At 46.6% G+C, this 17,191-nt stretch overlaps 1 protein-coding gene across 7 annotated transcripts in view; it reads right to left on the reverse strand.

The window, feature by feature from the left end:
* COPS3 (COP9 signalosome subunit 3) overlaps window positions 1-17,191 on the reverse strand; it is a 37,796-nt gene that overhangs the window by 20,437 nt on the left and 168 nt on the right. The window contains exons 2-6 of one of the 7 annotated variants that reach the window (XM_077970474.1): window positions 11,297-11,426; window positions 4,563-4,660; window positions 4,155-4,267; window positions 4,017-4,066; window positions 526-618 (exon numbers count right to left, since the gene is read on the reverse strand). In XM_077970474.1, coding sequence (XP_077826600.1) covers window positions 526-618; window positions 4,017-4,066; window positions 4,155-4,251 — 240 coding nt within the window. In that variant the 5' untranslated portion in view covers window positions 4,252-4,267; window positions 4,563-4,660; window positions 11,297-11,426. Of the gene's footprint in view, window positions 1-525; window positions 687-4,016; window positions 4,067-4,154; window positions 4,268-4,562; window positions 4,661-11,296; window positions 11,446-17,191 lie in introns of all 7 variants that reach the window. The other 6 variants (XM_077970477.1, XM_077970475.1, XM_015118732.3 and 3 more) reach the window with 6 other exon arrangements.

Consider the following 17,191-nt stretch of genomic DNA (forward strand, 5'->3'; position numbering starts at 1 on the left):
AGGGCTGGGCGTGGTGGCTCACACCTGTAATCCCAGCACTCTGGGAGGCTGAGGCAGGTGGATCGCAAGGTCAGGAAGGAGTTCAAGGCCAGCTTGGCCAACGTGGTGAAACCCTGTTCTACTAAAAATACAAAAATTAGCCAGGTGTGGTGGTGGGTGCCTGTAGTCGCAGCTACTCAAGAGGCTGAGGCAGGAGAATTGCTTGAACCCGGGAGGCAGAGGTTGCAGTGAGCTGAGATCGTTCCACTGCACTCCAGCCTGGATGACAAAGCAAGAATCTGTCTAAAAAAAAAAGTTACAAGAATTAATTATCCTATCTGTTCAACAAGCTTACTAGTTGAGCCCTATCCTAGAGTTTGCATCCAGCACCCGCCTGAATGTAACAGATGTACCTACATATTCTGACTTCTATAACACATCACAATATCCGCCAACTTGCCTTCGTTTATCAAACCCAATGTTGAGCAAGCCCATCAACAACCTACACCTCTGAGTTGGTGTGAATCACACACTTTGGCTGCTTACCTGGCAGAGATCAGCATGTATTGAGGTCAGCTGGTTTGTATTCATCTGCATCTTGTCTATGGCTTGCTTAAGGATGCCAATTCCTCGCAGGGGCTGTCAGAAATGACATCTCTTTCAGATAAGTTCTCAAAGATGGCAGCACATTGGATCTTATGTTGTCACTTACAAATAAAAAATAACACTAATTGATAGGTTCCTTTAAATAGCAATATGAGGTTTCCATACTCTTTCAGGAAATTTCTGTACCATTTAAGTCAGAAAATGTTTTCTTAAGCTGTTTCTTGGAATTTTTAGATAACTCAGCACCATTTTTAAAATCATAAAAAGCTTTTATTTTTACAATGAAGATCAATAATCAAAAACAGTATTACTTTCTGAACAGTTCATTATATTAACATCTAAACAAACGAAAACTTTCCAAATCACTTATTATACAAGAGACAACAGCCTATGTTTAGGAAAATTACTTGTGGATAAGGGTGTTGGCATTTTCCCATAGGGCAGTCTACCCCTTAACTGGTAGTAAATTACTACCAAAACTAATACCATAGATTTCAAAAGGACTGTTTCCTGCCCTGATTATAAATAACAAGACCAAGTGTCAAATGAGGCATAATCTGTTTTTAAAAGACTAAAATATAGTCTCTTCCAAAATTGCTGGGCACGGTGGCTCACACCTGTAATCCCAGCATTTTGGGAGGTCAAGGTGGGTGGATCACGAGGTCAGGAGATTGAGATCATCCTGGCCAACGTGGCAAAACCCCGTCTCTACTAAAAATACAAAAATTAGCTGGGCATGGTGGCATGCGCCTGTAGTAACAGCTACTAAGGAGGCTGAGGCAGGAAAATCGCTTGAACCAGGGAGGCAGAGGTTGCAGTGAGCTGAGATCGTTCCACTGCACCCCAGCCTGGGCAACAGAGCAAGACTCCATCTCAAAAAAAAAAAAAAAAAAATATATATATATATATATATATTCTCTTCGTATATATATATATATATATGAAGAGACTAAAAATAGCTCAATAACTTACAGCTTTTTCAAAAACTCATGATTTTTCTTAACCATCTCTTTCAAACACAGTTACTTAGTACTACAAAATAACAACTGGTTCTATTTTCAGCCTCTTTCAAACCACTGATCTTAAATTCACTTTCAAGTTAAAAAGAAACAACTGTCTGGTGCAGCGGCTCACACCTGTAATCTCAGCACTTTGGGAGGCTGAAGCAGGCGGATCATCTGAGGTCACGAGTTCTAGAGACTAGCCTGGACAACACAGCAAAACCTCACCTCTATTAAAAATACAAAAATCATTGGGAGGCCGAGGCAGGCGGATCACCTGAGGTCAGGAATTTGAGACCAGCCTGGCCAAACATGGTGAAACCCTGTCTCTACTAAAATTAACCGGGCATGGTAGCTGTAATCCTAGCTACTCGGGAGGCTGAGGCAGGAGAATTGCTTGAACCCAGGAGGCAGAGGTTGCAGTGAGCCGAGATTGTGCCATTGCACTCCAGCCTGGGTGACAGAGCAAGACTCTGTCTCAAAAAACAAAACAAAAATCAGCTGGGAAAGGTGGCACGTGCCTGTAGTCCCAGTTACTCAGGAGGCTGAGGCACGAGAATCGCCTGAAGCCGGGAGGTGGAGGTTGCAGTGAGCTGAGATCACACCACTGCACTCCAGCCTAGGCAACAGAATGAGACTCCAATTCAAAAAAATAAATAACTAAATAAAAACTTTAAAAACCCACATTATAGGATGAGCGTGGTGGCTCACACCTGTAATCCCAGCACTTTGGGAGGCTGAGGCGGTTGGATCACGACGTCAGGAGATCAAGACCATCCTGTCTAACATGGTCTCTACTAAAAATACAAAACATTAGCCGGGGGTGGTGGTGGGCGCCTGTAGTCCCAGCTACTCGGGAGGCTGAGGCAGGAGAATGGCATGAACCCAGGAGGCAGAGGTTACAGTGAGCCGAGATTGCACAACTGCACTCCAGCCTGGGCGACAGAGCGAGACTCTGTCTCAAAACAAACAAAAAAACAAAAAAAACCCATATTATAAATTGTGTTAATATTATAAAAGATAAAGACTGAAGCACTGTTCCAGATTAAGGGACACTAAAGAGACAAAGCAATGTAATGCAATCCATGGTCCATGGTTTTCTTTTGCTATATGGTACACTGTCTGAACAGCTAATGTCCTTTTATAGCAAAAGACAGTCCTTTTCACTGGCCAAAAATCTAAATGGGGTCCGTCAATTTGTTGATGAATTATATTAACGTTCATTTCTGGGCCGGGCGTGGTGGCTCCCGCCTGTAATCCTAGCACTTTGGGAGGCCAAGGCGGGAGGACTGCCTGAGCTCAGGAGTTCAAGACCAGTCTGGCAACATGGTGAAACCCAGTCTCTACTAAAATACAAAAAATTAGCTGGGCGTGGCAGCATGCACCAGTAGTCCCCAGCTACTCAGGAGGCTGAGGCAGAATTGCTTGAACCTGGGAGGCAGAGGTTGCAGTGAGCAGAGATGGTGCCATTGCACTCCAGCCCAGGCATCAGTGCGAGCCTCTGTCTCCGAAAAAAAAATAAAATAAAAAAAGTAAGAGTTCATTTCTGGATGCTGACCATTACACTGTGCTATGTAAGAGAATGTCCTAATTTTTAGGCTTTACCCACTGAAGTATTTAGGGATAAAGAACAGCAATAGCATATCTGCAATTTACTTTCCAATGGCTCAGAATAAAAGAGAGAGGAAGAGAAAAAAAGAATAAGTGTGATAAAATGTTAACATTTGGAGAATCTAGGTGAAATGTATGAAGATTTGTGGTGTTATTCTTAAAGCTTTTTGTAAGGCTAAAATAATGTCCTAATTAAATGTTAAAACAAAAAATGTAACAGACAAAACCCAGCATATTACAACATAAAGGGAACTAGCAGCTGGTTGCAGTGGCTCACGCCTGTAATCCCAGCACTCTGGGAGGCCGAGGCGGGCAGATCATGAGGTCAGGAGATCGAGACCACGGTGAAACCCCATCTCTACTAAAAATGCAAAAAATTAGCCGGGTGTGGTGGCAGGCGCCTGTAGTCCCAGCTACTCGGGAGGCTGTGACAGAAGAATGACGTGAACCCAGGAGGCAGAGCTTACAGTGAGCCGAGATTGTGCCACTGCACTCCAGCCTGGGTGACAGAGCGAGACTCTGTCTCAAAAACAAAAAAACAACAACAAAAAAACACACGATACTAGCTTGGTAATTCCAACTACTTGCTGGTTCCAGCAGCAGCCTCCCTGAGGCGCCACACCTCCCCATGCCCCCACCTCATTCAGGGGACGTGGGGGCTTCCTGTGCTTACAGCAATGACTGTGAGTGCTCTCAAGTGACCACAGATATCTAGGTGGTGGATGCTCAGTACTAACCGGAATCTTAATAAAGTAGTTCACTGTGTAAGCTAGTTACATATTTTAACAAAACTAGGAATACTTGAATAGTATTTCTTACCTGTTTTCTTTCCACAAGTGCATTTGTTAGCTGATGGCAAAGCCCAGCAACTAGATACAATAACAAAATATTGAAAATATAAATATAACCACAAGGGCAAAATATTTTCAATGGAGAATAAAATGTTATTTAGCTTACAAGTGTCTGTTGCATATCGAATGTGCTCCCCATTACAAGTACTGATGAAGAGTTGAACCTGTGAGAATAGCGTTTCAAAGTCAGGAACACTGGGCATAGAAAACTTCACAAACCTAGAATAAGGAGAAAATAATCAAATTACCCTGATAGTTCATGGGATAAAATACAGAAGCAACGTATCCAAGAAATCCATCCTGCCTCTGATACTCTGTAAAATTAAATGAGCAACAGTATTTTTTAGAATTAAGAACTAGGCCAGGACAGTGGCTCATGACTGTAATCCAAGCACTTTCGGAGTCAGAGGCAGGAGGACTGCTAAAGGCCAGGAGTTTGAGACCAGTCTGGGCAACATGGTAACACCCTGTCTCTACTACAAAAAATGAATTAGCCAGGCGTGGAGGTGCATACCTGTAGTTGCAGATACTTGGGAGGCTGAGGCTGGAGGATCACTTGTGCCTAGAAGGTTGAGGCTGCAGTCAGCTATGATCATGCCACTGCACTCCAGCCTGAGTGACAGAGCAAGATCCAGTTTTAAAAAGCAAATAAATAAGAACTAGAATCTGTGAGATTTTCCTGACCTGATTATTTTGCACAATCAAGATACAGAACAGACACAAATAAGGGTTAAGAAAAATATGTGGCTGGGCACGGTGGCTCACGCCTGTAATCCCAGCACTTTGGGAGGCCGAGGCGGGTGGATCACGAGGTCAGGAGATCGAGACCAGCCTGGCTAACACGGTGAAACCCCATCTCTACTAAAAATACAAAAAATTAGCCAGGCGTGGTGGTGGGCACCTGTAATCCCAGCTGCTTGGGAGGCTGAGGCAGGAGAATGGCATGAACCTGGGAGGCTGAGCTTGCAGTAAGCCGAGATTGTGCCACTGCACTCTGCAGCCTGGGCAACAGAGCGAGACTCCATCTCAAAAAAAAAAAAAAAAAAAAAAACCCAGAAAAAAGAAAAATATGTTTATGCCCAGCACGGTGGCTCACACTTGTAATCCCAGCACTTTGGGAGGCCAAGGCGGGTGGATCACCTGAGGTCAGGAGTTCGAGACCAGCATGACAAACATGGAAAAACCCCGTCTCTACTAAAAATACAAAAAATTAGCGGGGCGTGGTGGTGCATGCATGCCTGTAATAACAGCTACTTGGGAGGCTGAGGTAGAATCACTTGAATGCGGGAGGTGGAGGTTGCAGTTAGCTGAAATGGTGCCATTGCACTCCAGCCTGTGCAAAAAGAGCAAAACTCCATCTCAAAAAAAAAAAAAAAAAATATATATATATATATATATATATGTTTAATAAGGAACAACTTTCAAGATGAAAAATTCCACTAAATGAAGCCAAATAGGCTGGGCATGGTGGCTCAAGCCTGTAATCCCAGCACTTTGGGAGGCCGAGGTGGGCAGATCACAAAGTCAGGAGCTTGAGATCAGCCTAGCCAATGTGGTGAAACCCCATCTCTACAAAAACACAAAAATTAGCCGGCCGTGGTGGCACATGCCTGTAGTCCCAGCTACTCAGGAGGCTGAGACAGGAGAATTGCTTGAACCTAGGAGGCGGAGGTTGCAGTGAGCCGAGATCGTGCCACTGTACTCCAGCCTGTGAGACAGAGCAAGACTGTCTCAAAAAAAAAAAAAAAAAAAAAAAAAAAAAAAAAGGCCGGGCGTGGTGGCTCACGCCTGTAATCCCAACGCTTTGGGAGGCCGAGGTGATTGGATCACAAGGTCAGGAGATTGAGACCATTCTGGCTAACACGGTGAAACCCCGTCTCTGCTAAAAATACAAAAAATTAGCCAGGCATGGTGGCAGGCACCTCTAGTCCCAGCTACTCGGGAGGCTGAGGCAAGAGAATGGCGTGAACCTGGGAGGCAGAGCTTAAGGTGAGCCTAGATCGCGCCAGTGCACTCCAGCCTGGGCGACAGAGCGAGACTCCGTCTCAACAAACAAACAAACAAACAAACAAAAAATCAGTTGTTGCAGGTGGGCATAGTGGCTCCTGCCTGTAATCCCAACACTTTGGGAGGCAGAGGCAGGTGGATCACTTGAGGCCAGAAGCTCCAGACCAGCCTGGCCATCCACTGAAACCCTGTCTTTACTAATATAAAAATTAGTCAGGTGTGGTGGCGCACACTTGTAGCCCCAGCTACTCAGGAGGCTGAGTCATGAGAACTGCTTGAGCCTGGAAGGCAGAGGCTGCAGTGAGCCGAGATTGCACCACTGCACTCCAGCCTGGACGACAGAGGGAGACTCCATCTCAAAACAAAAAACAAAAAACTGTTGTTGCTTTTCCTGTTTTGAGGACATACTAAGGGGGACCAAGAGTGAGAGCTATGGGCTGGCTGGAGGTGGGCAGAGGCTTAGGTTAAAGATGCTGCCATCAGCAGCTGTGTGGTCTACTTGGGAATAACACTGACAGAACAACTGATGGGCAGGACAGGAGGAGTGGAATGGTGAGGAGGAGGACTCAGGTGATCCTTCCCAAGTAACTCGGCAGATGGTGCCATCAACTGCCATAAGAAACACTCCAAGGCGGCGCTGGTGATAGGTTTTAGGAGAGAAATCATGTAAACTAGCACTATTAAGGCAATGGTTGTAAGTAAATTTCAAGTTCTTTTCTTTTTTTTTTTTTGAGACGGAGTCTCGCTCTGTTGCCCAGGCTGGAGTGCAGTGGCCGGATCTCAGCTCATTGCAAGCTCCGACTCCCGGGTTTAGGCCATTCTCCTGTCTCAGCCTCCTGAGTAGGTGGGACTACGGGCGCCCACCACCTCGCCCAGCTAGTTTTTTTGTATTTTTTAGTAGAGACAGGGTTTCACCAGGTTAGCCAGGATGGTCTCGATCTCCTGACCTCAAGATCCGCCCGTCTTGGCCTCCCAAAGTGCTAGGATTATAGGCTTGAGCCACAGCGCCCGGCCAGAAATTTCAAGTTCTTTTCTAGAAAAAAAAAGTACTGTTGAAACATAATTTCAAGAAAAATCAGGGCAGACACCGTGGCTCACACTTCTAATCTCAGCACTTTGGGAGGCCAAGGCAGGCAGATTACTTGAGGTCAAGAATTCAAGACCAACCTGGCCAACGTGGCAAAATCCGGTCTCTACTAATAATATGAAAGTTAGCTGGGCATACTGGCATGCACCTATAAGTCCCAGCTACTTGGGAGGCCAAGGCAGGAGAATCACTTCAACCCAGGAGGCAGAGGCTGCAGTGAGCAGAGGTCCCGCCACTGCACTGCAGCCTGGGGGACAGAGTGAAACTGTGTCTCAAAGGAAAAAAAAAAAAAAAGCAAGCTGGGTGCAGTGGCTCACGCCTGTAATCCCAGCATTTTGGGAGGCCAAGGTGGGCGGACCATGAGGTCAGGAGTTCAAGACCAGCCTCGTCAACACAGTGAAACCCCCTCCCTACTAAAAATACAAAAATTTGCTGGGTGTGGTGGCATGCACCTGTAGTCCCAGCTACTTGGGAGGCTGAGGTGGGAGAATCGCTTGAACCTGGGAGGCGGAAGTTGCAGTGAGCTGAGACCACACCACTGCACTCTAGTCTGGATGACAGAGTGAGACTGTCTCAAAAAAAAAAAAAGAAGAAAAGAAAAACTAAATGGATATTACCTAACCGTAATTTCTCCTACATCTTTTGGTTTGTCTACTTCCAACTGTACTGCATTATTTGACTTAACAATGTCACCATACATTCGTATTTACACTGTGTAATTATTAGACACATGAGAAACAATTTCACTTGGGGTTCACAATAGGTCAGTGAGGCATTGCAACTGCCAGTTTATAAATAAAAACGTGAAGCTCAGGGCCAGGAGCGGTGGCTCACACCTGTAATCCCAGCATTTTGGGAGGCCTAGGCAGGCAGATCACGAGGTCAGGAGGTCAAGACCATCCTGGCTAACACGGTGAAACCCCGTCTCTACTGAAAATACAAAAAATTAGCCGGGCATAGTAGCGGGCACCTGTAGCCCCAGCTACTCAGCCTGTAGTCCCAGCTACTCGAGAGGCTGAGGCAGGAAAATGGCGTGAACCCGGGAGGCGGAGCTTGCAGTGAGCCGAGATCGCGCCACTGTACTCCAGCCTGGGCAACAGAGCTAAGCTCCATCTCAAAAAAAATAAAATAAAATAAAATAAAAATAAAAATAAAAAATATGAAGCTCTGGGCCCCACAACTCAAAATTGGGAGAATATACAGATTCAAAACCAGGGTCCTCAGCCAGAATCTCAGGGTTCTTTCCATACCTTACCTAACACATACAATGGTAAAGCACCTTACAGCTTCAAAATGCTTTCATGTCCATTACTCACCTGATACATACATATATGTGAGTTTATGTGTGTATAAAACACGCATGCTGGCCAGGCGTGGTGGCTCAAGCCTGTAATCCCAGCACTTTGGGAGGCCGAGTCGGGCGGATCACGAGGTCAGGAGATCGAGACCATCCTGGCTAACCCGGTGAAACCCCGTCTCTACTAAAAAGTACAAAAAAAAAAACTAGCCGGGCGAGGTGGCGGGCGCCTGTAGTCCCAGCTACTTGAGAGGCTGAGGCAGGAGAATGGCGTAAACCCGGGAGGCAGAGCTTGCAGTGAGCTGAGATCCGGCCACTGCACTCCAGCCTGGGCGACAGAACGAGACTCTGTCTCAAAAAAAAAAAAAAAAAAATGCATGCTGTCTGTTCTTTTTTGAGATAGGGTCTTGATGTCACTCAGGCTGAAATGCACTAGTGCAAGCATAGCTCACTGTAGCCTTGACCTCCCAGCCTCAAGCAATCCTCCCACTTCAGCCTCCTGGGTAGCTGGGACCACAGGCATGCGCCACCACACCCGGCTTTTTTTTGGGGGGCGGGGGTGGGGGACAAGGTCTTGCTCTGTCACCCAGGCAGAAGTGCAGTGGCACGAGCACAGCTCACTGCAGCTTCAATCTCCTGGACTCAAGTGATCCTCCCACCTCAGCCTCCTGAGTAGCCAGGACCACGGGTGTACACCACCACGCCTGCCTAATTTTTGTACTTTTTGTAAAGACAGGGTTTCGCCATGTTTCCCAGGCTAGTCTCGAACTCCTGAGCTCAGGCAATCTGCCCACCTCAGCCTCCCAAAGTCCTGGGATTACAGGCATAAGCCACCATACCTGGCCACTTTTTTTTCTGTAGAGATGGGGTCTTGCTATGTTGCCCAGGCTGGTCTCAAACAGAGACTCCCAAAGTGCTAGGATTACAGGTGTGAGCCACTGTGCCCAGCATCTGCTCTTTTATATAAATAAGAAAATACAGACAGTAGAAATCCTTACCAGCACTGTCCAATAGAACTATCTGCAGTGGTGGAAATGTTATAGATCTGTGCTAAGACAAGGACATGTGACCACATGTGGCTACTGGGTACTTGAAACATGGCAAGTGCACTCGAATCTTTAATTTTAATTTAAATAGCTGCATATGGCTAGTGGCCACCACCATATTGCAGAGCATAACTCTAGATCCTTCCATTCTGACAAAGATTCTTCTCTAAACTCTGCTCCAGACACATACCTTTGTCTCAGGAATCCCAGTGTAAGTGAAGCCAGACTCTCACTTTAAGTCAATTTCTTCTCAGTTTATTTATATCATTTCAAATGTCATGACAACCACAATATCCCAATTTATAATACTATAACATCAAGAGAATTACTGTCAAGTACACAGTTACAAAGAACCCCAATTAAAATAAGGTCTATTTAATTTGGTCTTAAATAGCTTAAATTTGTTTGAAGGGAATTCTAAGCAATGTTGCTTTGGACCTTTCATACTTTTTCTTTTTTTGAGACAAGGTCTCACTTTGTCATGCAGGCTGGAGTGCGATGGCTTAACTGTAGCTTACTGAAGCCTTGAACTTCTGGGCTCAAGCGATCCTCCCACCTCAGCATCTTGAGAAGCTAGGCATGTACACTACACCCAGTGGTACAGGCATGTACCACTACACCCAGCTAACTTTTTTATTCTTTGCAGAGATAGGGCCTTGTTATGTTGCCTAGGCTGGTCTCAAACTCCTGGCCTCAAATGATCCTCCCATCTTGGCCTCCCAAAGTGTTGGGATTGTAGGCATGAGCAACTGTGCCCAGCCGATATTTTCATTCAATGTATTCTGCCGTGCCCTGTGGCAGTACTCTTCCGAATTTCTTTTTAATTTAGAAAATGTGGACAATCCTATGGATTACATGAATAAAAGTACTCAGATAAATGCAAACTATACTCCCCACAATTCAGATGGCCATTTTTTAAAACAAATTTTCAGAATTTGTATAAACATAAAGGTTTTCTTTTTTTTTTTTTGAGACAGTCTCACTCTGTCACCTAGGCTGGAGTGCAGTGGCACGATCTCAGCGCACTGCAACCTCCACCTCCCAGGTTCAAGCAATTCTCCTGTTTCAGCCTCCTGAGTAGCTGGAATTACAGGCACCCACCACCATGCCCAGCTAATTTTTATATTTTTAGTAGAGACAGGGTTTCACTCTATTGGTCAGGCTGGTCTCAAACTCCTGATCTCAGGTGATCCACCCGCCTCGGCCTCCCAAAGTGCTGGGATCATAGGCATGAGCCACTGTGCCCGGACACATGCACTCCAGCCTGGGTGACAGAGCAAGGCTCCGTCTCAAAAAAAAAAAAAAAAAAGATAAAATTGAACAAAATATAACAAGCAATGATTAGTTGGAATGATTAAACTGTAACTGCTATAATTTCAGTTTTGCAAAAGAGCTCAATGTTGTTTACAATAGTTTACTTTCTATACCAAAAATAAATAAATAAGTAAAAATAAAGCCAGGGCCAGGCGCGGTGGCTCACACCTGTAATCCCAGCACTTTGGGAGGCTGAGGCGGGCGGATCACAAGGTCAGGAGATGGAGACCATCCTGGCTAACATGGTGAAACCCCGTCTCTACTAAAAATACAAAAAATTAGCCGGGCGTGGTGGCGGGCGCCTGTAATCCGAGCTATTCGGGAGGCTGAGGCAAGAGAATGGTGAGAACCCAGGAGGTGGAGCTTGCAGTGAGCCAAGATTGCGCCACTAAGACTGAGACTCCGTCTTGAATAAATAAACAAATAAAAATAAAGCCAGAAAGTGCAGAATGTTCGGTTTTAACAAGCACAAAACTATAAAAGAAGATGCCCCTTACAAAACAGCAAGGACGCCCAAGGAGTGTTCTTGTACATCCAGAGCCCCGAGCACAGTGTCCAGATGGGATAAGTTCTTCGCAAGGAGTTCCCCACTCTTGTTGATCAGTTCACAAAGCTGTGTCATTTGCCCTGGAAAACAGAAACAACACTATTGCATTTTAGCTACAGCACTAACTAAACTAATGGAACTCTAACCACAACTTTGTGCTTCAGAGCCTGAAGTGCCCAAAAAGGATTCTTACATCTCCTTCATTTCAGATGAGGATCCTGAAGGACTGGAGGGGTGAATCAACCTATCCATGGTCTCAAAACGAGTTAGAGATTACCTGGACCTCCCACTTCTCTCTGACTCTGAATGTTTCACCTTTTTCTCTATTCTCTTTTCCAGTCTCCCAAGCCAAAATGCAAATGTTACTATTAACAGCTCTCTGCATCCAAATGATTTAGTTTTTCTTCCTAGGTCTCTCAGCTCCATTTCTTTCTCTCTCCCCTCTCTGCCCTAATTCAGATCCTCATCATTTTTTCTCTGGATTACATCATAAATTTTTTTTTTTCTTTTTTTGAGACGGAGTCTCACTCTGTCGCCCAAGCTGGAGTGTAGTGGCGCAATCTCGGCTCACTGCAACCTCCGCCTCCGAATTCAAGCGATTCTCCTGCCTCAGCCTCCCAAGTAGCTGGGATTATAGGCGCCTGCCACCGCACCTGGCTAATTTTTCGTAGTTTTACTAGAGACGGGGTTTCACCTTCTTGGCCAGGCTGGTCTTGAACTCCTGACCTTGTGATCCACCTACCTCGGCCTCCCAAAGTGCTGGGATTACAGGCGTGAGCCACCGCGCCCAGCCTACATCATAAATCTTCTAAATGGTCTGCCTACTGTGATCTTTCTCTCCTCCAACCCACACTCCATATTAGTACTGTCAGTTCTAAACTGTGCATTCAATCAAGTTACTCCAATGACTTTAAGAAGTGCAAACGTCTCAGCCTGGACTAAGGTCCTTCAGTAACTGGTCCCTGCTATCTTTCCAGCCTTATCTCCTGCTACTTCCCCTCACACACCTACTCTCTGATTACAGCAAGCTCAGAAAATCAACATTCTATCTTCTCTCCTCTTTATGCTTCTACACATGGCTGTTTTCTGTCCTTCTCCCCCACATCCTCTGCTATGAACTGAGCCTCATCCAGCATTCAACAATCAACTTGCGGCGTCTCTGGACCCTCATCTCAGCTCCCTTCCTCATGGCTAAGCTGGGTATCTGCCCTCTCTGCCTCGCATGGGACTGCGGTGGTTAGGTAATTCAGTAAACTCAGGTGGAGGGACTGTCCCTCTCTCCAGCTCTAGAATACAACACTTGCTTAGCAGCTCATCAAGCAGCTACTTGTTGAATTAACCTCCTAATTGATCTATTTTTCCCCTATACTGCAATAGTATGTTTGTTTTGTTTTGTTTTTTGAGACAGGGTCTCGTTCTGTCGCCCAGGCTGCAGTGCAGTGGTGTGATCACAGCTCAAAGCAGCCTCCACGTCCTGAGTTCAAGCAATCCTCCCACCTTAGCCTCCTGAGTAGCTGGAACTACAGGTGTACGTCACCATGTCCATCTTATTTTTTAAGTTTTTTTGTAGAGACAGGAGTCTCGCTATGTTGCCCAGGCTGGTCTCTAACTCCTGGGCCCAAGTAATCCTCCCACCTTGGCCTCCCAAAGTGCTGGGATTAGAGGCGTGAGCTACCATGCCCAGCCTGCAATGCTATACTTTAACAACTAAGGTACAGAATCTATTAATAATTAGGCCTCAGCCGGGTGCTGTGGCTCACATCTATAATCCTAGCACTTTGGGAGGATAAGGTGGACAAATCTCGAGGTCAGGAGTTCAAGACCAGGCTGGCCAACATGGAGAAATCGTCTCTACTAAAAATACAAAAATTAGCTGGGTGTGGTGGCACACACCTGTAATCCCAGCTACTAGGGAGACTGAGGTGGGAGAATCCTTGAACCCGGGAGACGGAGGCTGAAGTAAGCTGAGATTGCACCACTGCACTCCAGCCTGGGCAACAAAGCAAGACTCTGTCTCGGGGGAAAAAAAAATTAGGCCTAAATTGGTACCTCGAAGTAGACCCATCAATTTTTTTTTTTTTTTTTTTTGAGACGGAGTCTCGCTCTGTCGCCCAGGCTGGAGTGCAGTGGCGCGATCTCGGCTCACTGCAAGCTCCGCCTCCCGGGTTCACGCCATTCTCCTGCCTCAGCCTCCCGAGTAGCTGGGACTACAGGCGCCCACAACCGCGCCCGGCTAATTTTTTGTATTTTTAGTAGAGACGGGGTTTCACCGTGGTCTCGATCTCCTGACCTTGTGATCCGCCCGCCTCGGCCTCCCAAAGTGCTGGGATTACAGGCGTGAGCCACCTCGCCCGGCAGACCCATCAATTTTGACAATTACTCTCATGAAGATAGGATGGTCACACTCTAGCTGTCTTTCTAGTAACAGCAGGGATACATTTAAGACCATGGGCATTAACCTCAAGTTTCCAACTTCTCTATTTCTGCAGAGCAACTGCATAATCTTTTCCTTACTAAAAGAATACAACATAGTATAAAGTTTAAAATACAAGTGACTATAGCTAGGTACTTTTGATAATTTAACACTTTTCAATTTGATACGTTTTACTGAAAGCAAAGGAAACATATTACACACATGCATTATAAAACAAAAATAAAACAGCTGTGATCTTATTAGGTATCACCTCTTGAGATCACACAGATTTAACTGGGAAATACCAACTCATCTTCATTGTATTACAGATCTCACTGGTAGGTATGAAGTAACTTCTTCTAATTGAATAATTTGCCTTTTAACCTATTACTCTAAATATATTAACAATAATTTGTAGCACCCAGAAATAAGCATTGCAATCCATTAGTTCTCTACTAGTTAACAATCAGTGCCAAGTTGAGACTGAAATAAAAGCTGGGTCACTATAGAATCATTAGATAATTAATTAGTGCAGGGCCAAGGGCAGAGTCAAAAAAAAGCTTAAGTGTCACAGAGTGCATCTGAAATCAGTCCAACCAGAGATGTGGGCAATAAAATTCTTTTATTTATTTATTTATTTATTTTGAGACAGAGTCTCGCTCTGTCTCCCAGGCTGGAGTGTAGTGGCACAATCTTGGCTCACTGCAAGCTCAGCCTCCCAGGTTCACACCATTCTCCTGCCTCAGACTGCCGAATAGCTGGGACTGCAGGCTCCCGCCACCACGCCCAGCTAATTTTTTGTATTTTTGGTAGAGATGGGGTTTCACCATGTTGGCCTGGCTGGTCTCCAACTCCTGACCTCAGGTGATCTGCCCGCCTTGGTCTCCCAAAGTGCTGGAAATACATGAGTGAGCTTGGTCTCCCAAAGTGCTGGAATTACATAAGTGAGCCACCACACCCGCCTGGCCTGAAACTCAAAGATTTCCTATGCAGTGAGTGTGAGGCACAGCAGCCAACAGCAATGAAAGTTACCATCTTTATCTCTGTCTAGCAAACTGTTCCTATAGCATCCTATAACCTGATGCCCACAACAGCCCTAGTTCTGTTTTATAATTAAGAAAATTGGCCCAGGGAAATTAAGTGGCTCACACAAGAAGTGACCGAGACAGGATTTCAACCTGAAGTTTCTAACTACACTACACCCCAGGAAGGAGAACACTAGGTATTTGTAGCATAAATTAAACCAGTGGTTCCTTTATTCATGGAAAAAGCAAGCCTGTGCCTTCCCTGTGAACCTAATTTCTATTAATAAAAAGGAAAAAGAGAAAGAACTCTTATTAAGTGCAGCTCCATATCAGATCATTTGTCTTACACCAGTGAGGTAAAAGCACCCCTCCATTTTTACAATGGAGATACAAAAGACTCAGAGATTAAACGTGACTTGTCCAAGGTCATGCAGCTCCTAGAACTTTACAATTAATGACGGTAACAATAATTTGCAGCTGCTTTTATTGCACCCCTTATGACAGTCACTGTTCCAAGTGCTTTTACATGGCTTCTCTCATTGAATCTTCACAACTCTATATAAACTAGGGACCTATTTTGCAGACGAAGAAACTGAAGCAGGGATAGTTAAAGGGGCCTTCACAGCCAGCATCTAATTATTCTAATTTCGGGTTCAGAATTTGGTACATTCATATGCAATGAATGAACCAAACAACGTGGAAAGTGAGAGCAAAATCATCACAATTCTACCCCTAAAAATGGAGTCCTGGCTGGGCGCAGTGGCTCACACCTGTAATCCTAGCACTTTGGGAGGCCGAAGTGGGCGAATCGCTTGAGGTAAGGAGTTTGAAACCAGTCTGGTCAACGTGGTAAAAACCCCATCTCGGCTGGGCGCGGCGGCTCAAGCCTGTAATCCCAGCACTTTGGGAGGCCGAGGCGGGCGGATCACGAGGTCAGGAGATCAAGACCATCCTGGCTAACACAGTGAAACCCCGTCTCTACTTAAAAAAAAAAAAAAAAAAAAAAATTAGCCGGGCGTGGTGTCGGGCACCTGTAGTCCCAGTTACTCGGGAGGCTGAGGCAGGAGAATGGCGTGAACCCGGGAGGCAGACCTTGCAGTGAGCCGAGATCGCGCCACTGCACTCCAGCCCGGGCTACAGAGCAAGACTCCGTCTCGGGGCGGGAGAGTTGGGGGTAACCATCTCTACAAAAAAATACCAAAAAAAAAAAAAGCCGCGTGGGCTGGCCGCGGTGGCTCACGCCTGTAATCCCAGCACTTTGGAAGGCCGAGGCCAGTGGATCACCTGAGGTCAGGAGTTGGAGACCAGCCAGGCCAACATGGTGAAACCCTGTCTCTACTAAAAATACAAAAATTAGCCGGGCGTGGTGGCAGGCGCCTGTAATCCCAGCTACTCGGGAGGCTGAGGCAGGACAATCGCTTGAACCCAGGAGGCGGAGATTGAGGTGAGCTGAGATCGCACCACTGCGCTCCAGCCTGGGAGACTGGGAGACAGTGAGACTCAGTCTTAAAAAAAAAAAAAAAAAAAGCCGTGTGAGCTGGCAGGCGCCTGTAATCTCAGCTACTCGGGAGGCTGAGACAGGAGAATCGCTCGAACTCGGGAGGCGGAGGTTGAGGTGAGCCGAGATCGTGCCACTGCACTCCAGCCTGGGAGACAGAGTGAGACTCCGTCTCAAAAAAAAAAAAAAAAAAAAAAAAAAGCTGTGTGAGCTGGTGGGCGCCTGAAATCTCAACTACTTGGGAGACTGAGACAGGAGAATCGCTTGAACCCGGGAGGCTGAGGTTGCAGTGAGCCGAGATCGCGTCACTGCACTCCAGCCTCGGCGACAGAGGGAGACTCTGTCTCAAAAAAGAAAGAAAGAAAGAAAAAGAAATGGAGAGCTACGAGCGAGAGCTTCCGCAGCATTCTGTAGGACCAAAATAGGCGCACGGGTTCCCGAGCGTGCGCCGCCTGGCAGCGGAGCTGGCCGAGGCGAGCCGCAGAGCCAAGGCACCCAGAACCGACTCGCCTCCCGCCCGCTCCCGGCGGCCTAGTCAGCAGGCGGCGGAGCGGCGGCGAAGCTGACATGGCGGTGCGCCAATCACCGAAGGCAAGAGAGACAGAAGGGACCAATAGTCGCCCGAGATGTCGCCTGGCGGAAGTCACGCCCCCAAACTGTCAAGCAAAGCACCCGGTTGAAGGGGCCCAGGCCGGGGGGAGGGGGCTCCCGGCGGCCCGAGGGAGGGGAGGCCGGCCGGCGAGGACAACGGAGCACGAGAGGGCTGCCTACACTTGGCCGCGCTCGATCCTGCCCTTATCTAAACGCCGCAACCCATACCCCGGCCCCAGAGAATAGGCTCAGGACTAAAAGGGCCGTCCCAGCCATCCGTGCTGGCGCCTGGGGATGCAGGCCCGTCGCCTGGGGATG

The sequence above is a fragment of the Macaca mulatta genome, chromosome 16 (assembly GCF_049350105.2).
Source record: "Macaca mulatta isolate MMU2019108-1 chromosome 16, T2T-MMU8v2.0, whole genome shotgun sequence".
In the NCBI taxonomy this organism is placed as follows: domain Eukaryota; kingdom Metazoa; phylum Chordata; class Mammalia; order Primates; family Cercopithecidae; genus Macaca; species Macaca mulatta.